At 39.5% G+C, this 7,331-nt stretch overlaps 3 protein-coding genes across 4 annotated transcripts; 1 reads left to right on the forward strand and 2 right to left on the reverse strand.

The window, feature by feature from the left end:
* Window positions 1–546: 546 nt before the first annotated feature.
* On the reverse strand, window positions 547–4,224 carry LOC6585470 (protein SPT2 homolog). The gene is made up of 4 exons (XM_002011062.4): window positions 4,014–4,224; window positions 2,089–3,694; window positions 1,448–1,663; window positions 547–1,381 (listed from the first exon to the last, which is right to left on the reverse strand). The coding sequence occupies exons 1-4, from the start codon at window positions 4,074–4,076 to the stop codon at window positions 1,290–1,292; spliced, it is 1,977 nt and encodes a 658-aa protein (XP_002011098.1). The 5' UTR covers window positions 4,077–4,224; the 3' UTR covers window positions 547–1,289.
* A 343-nt stretch (window positions 4,225–4,567) lies between these two features.
* LOC6585469 (mitochondrial protein import protein ZIM17) lies at window positions 4,568–5,225 on the forward strand. Of its 2 annotated transcripts, none has more exons than XM_032732755.2 (2): window positions 4,568–4,824; window positions 4,898–5,225. In XM_032732755.2, exons 1-2 carry the CDS (start codon window positions 4,570–4,572, stop codon window positions 5,207–5,209), a joined length of 567 nt encoding a protein of 188 aa, XP_032588646.2. In that variant the 5' UTR covers window positions 4,568–4,569; the 3' UTR covers window positions 5,210–5,225. The 2 variants fall into 2 exon arrangements, with proteins under 2 accessions (XP_032588646.2, XP_002011097.3); XM_002011061.4 differs by having other exon boundaries at window positions 4,569–4,833.
* Window positions 5,226–5,233: 8 nt separating this feature from the next.
* Window positions 5,234–6,432, reverse strand: LOC6585468. The gene has a single exon (XM_002011060.4). It carries the CDS (start codon window positions 6,320–6,322, stop codon window positions 5,240–5,242), a length of 1,083 nt encoding a protein of 360 aa, XP_002011096.1. The 5' UTR covers window positions 6,323–6,432; the 3' UTR covers window positions 5,234–5,239.
* Between the last annotated feature and the right edge of the window lie 899 nt (window positions 6,433–7,331).

Below are 7,331 nucleotides of genomic sequence, written 5' to 3' on the forward strand. Positions count from 1 at the left end.
CACTGAGTTCCATGGGGTTGATGGAACTAATCTAAGAGTATTACAAGAAAAAGTTGATAAAGAAATGTTAGCGAATAGCAATTGAATGTGCGATAAGAACGGACTGTAAAGGTAGAATGTGCTAGTTCTATAAGTGAGAGTGAGACTGAAAACGAGCCTTTGGGAGGGATAGAGATAGAGTTAGAGAGAAATGTCTATATAGATAAAGTAAACTCTAACTATACACATAGAGGAAAAAGTTTGAGTCCATTGATATTATGAGAAACAACTTAGCAGTCGAGTACCATAAGATCGAGAGAGAGATAGAGAGACAGGGAACTAAAGAAAAAGAGCATACTAGAGATTGAGAGAGATAATATATAGGTTCATAAATATAAACAAAAATCTAAATGTTATAAGTTTAAGATTTTTCTATTTGCACCCGTTCAATACAGACCTACAAATGTAGTACTCTATTAGATGACCAATCGTGAATAGTGTCAAAAAGTGTATGTAGGGAACGTATACTATGCATGTGCATACGAAGAGCTTGAATTAAAGGCAGAGTTAAAATAATGTATCCAAAACGGATAAATAAAATTCTTTTTATTTTTTAAATTCATCATGTATATATATAATATATAGACGATAAATATATATACATATAGACTATATACTATATATATATACACGCACTTATATTTTTAACAGAAATTGCATTAGCAAAATAGGTTTTCCATGATAGCGTGATACCATGATTCGTATATAGGAACAACTTACAGTTATATATGTGTTGCAACGGGATTTATAGATGTATAAAAAAAAAAACAAACAAACAAACAAACTGAGATATTCAATTAGATTGTAAGTGTACACTAAAATTGAGTTTGGCTTTGCAAAAATATGACATCAATATTTACATTCTAAATTCTTATTTCTTATCTATCCAATTTGCTATTTTTCACTTGTATATAAAATTTTGGTCTAGCACTTAACTACGGCACCGAATTAAGGTAACTAAGATTAAAACAAAAACGGGACGAGGATATAACTCAAGAATTGATTAATTAAATTAAACAAGTTAACAAACTTAAAGTTAAACCGACGCCAGCAATAAACAAAAATAAATTATTAACCCAAGTGTCGTCTCGGAGCAACAGTTCCAAGCTGAGCTGGGATTTTGAAGGCATGTCCAGGCTGGTGATGTGATGGCGTCGGCAAGGTGTTGAGATGTGGCGCCTCCACAGTGGCAGGCGCAGAGCACAGTGTTCTTGAGTTCTTGTTAACTTGAGAGCTTGTGATTTGTCTTTCTAGTCTTCGATGCGTGAGCCACGCTTTTTAGCCATCTTACGTTTCTTGTGTAAGGCCTCCATGCGCATATCTTCCAGATCCTCCTGTAAACCTGTAGCAAAAGAAACAGTTGAGTCTCTCTATCCACATGCGTATATACAGCCATCAGTATACCTACCTAATTTCTTACTAATAAACTCCTCACGCTGCACTTGAGCAAAGCTGGACTCCATTTCAGCATCATCGTCGTCCAGGTCGCGATAGCGACGCTTATCATAGCCAAATATGTCGCGAATATGCGACGATATATCCTCGGTGCAGTCCCCATCGTCGATAAAGTCATCCAATTCGGAATCATATTCTGAATCATCATCATCATAATCGTAAATGCGACCTAAATGCGAAAATGATATGTTTATCATTCATATGCATTACATATATATGCCGAGATCATAGTTTACGAATTTTACTTGTATTTATATACTTACGCTTATACTAATCTTATTTAGTATAAGTAGTATACAATACTTAAACAACTGTCTTAAAGCAAAGGTCAAAACTAGCTTAGGAGCTACGAAAAAAAAAAAAGAATAAGAATAAATATAAATTTCTTTGAATTATATAAATAAATTGAAATAGACTTAACAATTTATGGAAATGGGGATATTTTAAGGACATTTTGAGCGTTTCTTTAAGACGAAAATGTTCTCATTGGATTTATCACATATTAAATATTAATTAAAATATGCTTTCTTAAAGCTTACTTAAATTAAAATAAAATAAATAAATACTGGACTTGGGTAAATTAATTACACTTACGTTTGTTGCCGGTCTCCATTGGCTTGCGTCCTGCTGTCGGTGGTGGACGACGGCCAGCCGCTGCAGCTCCTCCGCCACCTGCTCCAGTGGCTCCTCCCGATCCAATAGGTTTACGTTGAGCTGCGCGCTGCATATCCGGCGGTGGAAATGCACGAGTTTTGGAAGCATCACGAGTTTTGGATGCATCACGAGTTTTGGAAGCATCACGAGCTTTGGATGCAGTACGAGATTTGGATGCATCGAATAAGTCACGATTCCTGGGTTGATCACGTCGCGATCCTTCACGAGCCTTGGATATATCCCGTGGCGGAAATTCACGAGTTTTGGATAAGTCACGTGGTGGAAATTCACGAGTCTTGGATAGATCACGTCGTGCCACTTCACGAGAGCGGGATAGATCACGTGGCGGAAATTCACGTGGTATTCCACTCTTAATTGCAGCAGCATAAGGATTGCGAGATTGAGCAGTTGCATTGCCCTTGGCAATAGTCGGAGAAGCTGAAGCAGCAGCACCTGCTGTTGCTGCACGCTTGGCAGCATTGTTGTTGTTGTTGTTGGTGCCATTTGTTGCCTTTGCATTGGCGCTGGGCGCTCGCCTCTTGAGGCTATCACTAGATTGCTTGACTTTGGACTCAGCTGCAGTAGCTGCACCAGCAGCATCACCAGCTGCTGTAGGTGCTTTATTCAGCTTTGGTATACGTCCATTGAGCGTCATGCGACCTGGTGGGTTGGCGACGCCATTCTCTTTGCGCTGCTCCTTGGCCTTGGCTTCCAATTCACGCTGGCGATCGCGCTGGGCGCGCTGCTCCTTATACTTTTGACGTTCCTCAAGCTCGCGCTTTTCGCGAGCGGACAGTAGACGCTCCGGCTCCTTCTTCTCCGGAATGGCAATGTTGACCGGCTCGTGCTGCTTCTGCTCGGCCAGACGCAGCAACGCCTGGAAATCCATTGGCGGTGGCTGTGGGGGTCGCTTGACCTTGGGCTTCTTTTGCTCCTCCTCGCGCTTCTTGCGTTCCTCCTCACGGCGTTCGGCCTCCGGATCATAGAGCTTCTTGTCCCCAGTATTTTGAGCGCGCACCGCCGACGGGTCCCTCTCACGGCGAGGAGTAGCATTGCTGTTGCGTTGGCGTGTATGAGATTTGGCTTCCTCGCGTTCGCGTGTGATGGCCGCCTTGACGCGCTCCTTGGTGCCAGACAGATCGCGCACAGATTGTGGACGGCTGGGCGCAAAGCCCTTGTCCTCCTGCACGTCCTTCACCTTCTCAATGTATTTCTGATAGAAGGCGTTGGCCTCTGTCGACACATAGCCATAATCATCGCCCTCCGGCTGATCAGCACCGTTCAGTGCCGAATTATCACAGTCCTTAGCATCCTCTAGCACCGATTTGTTGGCTGATTTGGTGACTTTCAGCATTTTACGTATTTTGTTTTTTGACTTCTCGTCACGCATGGCCAGCAAATTGTTCAGCTTCTCGCGATCCTGTCGCTTGCGTTCCATCTCCTCAGCTTCGCGTTTCTTTAGAAATTTTTGTATATTGGTGGACAGCTGTTTGCTTTCCTTGCTCTCCTTTTTAGGGGGAGCATATTTAGTGCTATAAAATTTTCCCTGTTGGAACAAATAATAAAAGCAACCGTTACCGTTAGCCACTGTTAATGGGTGAGATTATCTAGTCCACTACCCACGAAAAGCATAAGATCTTATTTATGTGTTTTTTTTTTTGTCATTGATGACCCAATTGTATGATCGAAATGCATTTTGTGAATGTAAACATATTGCAACAGTTCGCCGTGGTAGTTGCACCTTCTTGTCCATATGTAGCTGTGCGTTGTTTACTGTTTACTGGCTCTTATGATTATTAAATATCTGCATCTTACCCGTACCTTAAGTTTCTAAAAATTTATAGCGAAAGCGTTTATAAACTCACCTCTTCTTTAGTGGCTGCATCGTTGTTCTTCTTGGCAAAGTGCAACAGTGCACCGAAATCCATAGTGGGTTTTAAATTTTATTAAATTTTCGACTATTTTTTGTTGATTTGCTTTTCAAAAGAATGAAAATCGTTTGATTTATAATTCTTTGTTCGAGACGTGTGTCGTTGTCAGCTGAAAACTCTAGAAAGACTAAGGTATAGTGATGTGACGAGCGACGACACTTGATGTCGATGAATCACAACAAGTATTTGACAAGTAATAGTGCTAAAAATATCGATAATCGATAGTGTTGAGAGTGTTGTGGAATATTAAGTCGATACACCTTATACTTGTACAATCGTACAGTGTTTGCAAACTATCATTTTAGTCAGAATGATTACGCTAATTCTTTTATTATTTTCATATGAAATGAATTTATTGCTGATAGAATTGCATCTGTTGAATGAATTTTATATATAAAAATACAAGGCATTAACAAATATATTAGTTATCCAAGCCCTCGTCAGCTCGATCACAATCAATTTAAATTTTGGCGCTTGCCAGTGCTTGTAAATGTCAAATGTAATCGGTATATCTAACTCTTATTTCGTTATTATTGTTTATATCACAACAGCCACAATGAGCGCCTTAAAATTAATGTACAAATTATATGCCAACGCTGGTAGAAGTAGTTTAGCAGGCGCCACACGTTTGCTACGTCCTGCACACAGTCCTGTTCAACGTCATTACCATTTGCTGGCCATAACAGCTTTACCAAATAATAAATACACGTGCCTGCAGCGCGCTTCCTTCAGCGATAAACTTGAGGTGAAAAATGTAAATATGCAAATATGTGGGAAATGCAACTATATACTGATATATAAATATGCATCTACTACAGCAAGATGAGCACAATAAGCGCGTTGCCACCAATAGTATACCATTGGCTGAGCTGCAGACCAAGATGCAGCTAATCTATACGTGCAAAGTGTGCCAGACCCGAAATATGGAGACCATATCAAAGGTGGCCTATAATAAAGGTGTCGTTATTGTCACCTGCAAGGGCTGTGCGAATCATCATCTAATCGCCGACAATCTTAACTGGTTCACCGATCTCAATGGCAAACGGAACATTGAGGAAATACTGGCCGAGAAGGGAGAATACGTTACAAAAATTGTCAGTGATAGACATGAATATTTGCCAAATAATTAAAGAAGATGACAATAGATATCAACATTCAGTTTAGCTATAGACGTAAGCAACTTTATTGAGCAGGTCCGTGAGCTGCGCGAGCACCGGTGATGGCAGCGACTTTAGCTGCGCATAGAATTGACTGCGACACGGCGATTTGGGCTTGAGCAGCAAATGCGTCAAGTAGAGCATCTCCTCCAGTGGCAGTTCCATGGTGGAGCATTGCATATCATCCAGCTGTAGATGTTGCAGCACTCGCTGATGCTGCCAGTAGTCTTGTAAATAGCTGCCCAAGGCGCCAGCGAAGCGCACATGCATAAGCCAGCAGTAGAGCCGAGAGAGATTGCCAGAGCAGTTGTCGTTGGCAACGAAATTGTAAATGTTGTGTACAAAACAAACGCTGGCCGAGCATGCTGTGCCGCCCTCGTTCAGCATATCACAGATCATTTGCCGTAACATATAGCAGCGCGTATAAAGCAGACTGTCCTTGGGCTCCCGAAATAGTTGCAGCCAGAGATCACAGTTTCGAATGAGCTGCATGGAACGGGCGAGTGCTATTTTGATATCCTGCATTGTGCTCAGGCGGCAGATGCGTCGCACCAACTGCCGCATTTGCATCGTGTGGACATTTAGTTCCATTGCTCTCGCGGCGTCCAACGTCGCATTGTTAACTCTGTTCCTGGCCATGGCTGACCAATCCATATCTTTGATTATAGACCACTCCGGCTGCAGTTCCGCATATGCCTTGTGCATTTGATATAACAGTGGCGCGTGTGTGTGGCCATTGCGCGTCCCATTGATAATGTTTGCGCACAGCTCCTGAATGCACTGTTTTCGATCTGTTTCAATGTTATTGTAGAAGCGTCGTATAATCGCATGCGCTTGAACGCATTGCATCAGCACAGCCTCTACCAGTTTGTCGCCATACTGGGAATGGCATTCAAATAGATATAATGTCGCCTTAAACATGCACTCGATGTCCGTGTGGCTGAGCTCTAGATGCTTTGGCTGTCCCACTTGCATTTGCTCTTGGCAATCGAGTAGCCAAAGAATCAGCTTGACGGACTGCTGTGCAGCTTGATCTAACGTTAAGTCACTGTCCACAGTCAACTCATTTCGGATATACACATCCATTATCACAAATTTCCTTTTCAAATGGTATTTACATTAAATTCTTCATTTCTGCATTCTGTTAACAGTCTTCACTTATCGATATCGTTCTGATCTTATTTAACAGTTCTGTTAACCCGATGATTATACACAGTGCTGCCAATTATTTAAACGCGACCCTTTTTCAAAAAAACACGGCCCAACTCTCTTAATTCAAATAAGTTTAAAGAATACAGCAAACGACTTTTGTATTTTTTGTAATTTATTATAATATATACATACATATTATATATATGTGGAGTTCGCCAATAATTCATTTCTTAGGCTCTCTGTTGTTCTTTTAAATATAAGATACAACATAAAATATATAACGTAAGCTTATAGTTATATCAAATACCTCTATGCCTTTCCGTTTTCCTTTTCTTACTCGTGCATATTTCATTATTTTTATAGTTTTTCAGTTTAATTTTTAATTTTTTTTTTCTATATTATATATAAACAAGAATCAAAGCGTAATGTGCATGTTTCGCATTTGCTTTGCTTCATACATATCCACATCTTGAGGATATGCTTCGACTTAAGAAAATAGAAATATATTAGTTATATTTTTGTTTTCGTATTAGTTTTACTCTTTTTTCCAAATATGGATAAAAAAAAATAATAATAAAATTAAGAAAACAGCTCTGAATACATTGATGTTGACTGATATACATTTTTTGTTCTCTCTCCCCCTCTTTTATCATCCATATTGATGAAAGTTGTTCATCTTTGTGTGCTTCTTCATTTTTACTGTTATCTTCGGCTTCATTAATTGCCCTATCATTCTTTTTGAAAAATTATGAAAATATATAAATAAATATATATGTATATATATAAATATATACATACATGTACATATATCAATATATGTATATATATAAACATATATATACATTTATATATATATATATATATATGTACATGTATATATATATATATCTATATATATAAGTATTGTGTGTAATATACGCGCGAAGATTAATAATTAATTCAA

The sequence above is a fragment of the Drosophila mojavensis genome, unplaced genomic scaffold (genome assembly GCF_018153725.1).
Source record: "Drosophila mojavensis isolate 15081-1352.22 unplaced genomic scaffold, ASM1815372v1 contig_136, whole genome shotgun sequence".
Lineage (NCBI taxonomy): Eukaryota > Metazoa > Arthropoda > Insecta > Diptera > Drosophilidae > Drosophila > Drosophila mojavensis.

Excerpts from the sequence above, each read along its gene's own strand:
- LOC6585470 (XM_002011062.4), bottom strand. The coding sequence starts at position 4,076 with ATGGATTTCGGTGCACTGTTGCACTTTGCCAAGAAGAACAACGATGCA. Across the intron at positions 1,664-2,088 it reads AATGGAGACCGGCAACAAAC|GTCGCATTTACGATTATGAT; the intron begins GTAAGTGTAATT and ends TTTCGCATTTAG. Across the intron at positions 1,382-1,447 it reads GTTTATTAGTAAGAAATTAG|GTTTACAGGAGGATCTGGAA; the intron begins GTAGGTATACTG and ends CTTTTGCTACAG.
- LOC6585469 (XM_002011061.4), top strand. The coding sequence starts at position 4,570 with ATGTCAAATGTAATCGGTATATCTAACTCTTATTTCGTTATTATTGTT. Across the intron at positions 4,834-4,897 it reads ATAAACTTGAGGTGAAAAAT|CAAGATGAGCACAATAAGCG; the intron begins GTAAATATGCAA and ends CATCTACTACAG.
- LOC6585468 (XM_002011060.4), bottom strand. The coding sequence starts at position 6,322 with ATGGATGTGTATATCCGAAATGAGTTGACTGTGGACAGTGACTTAACG.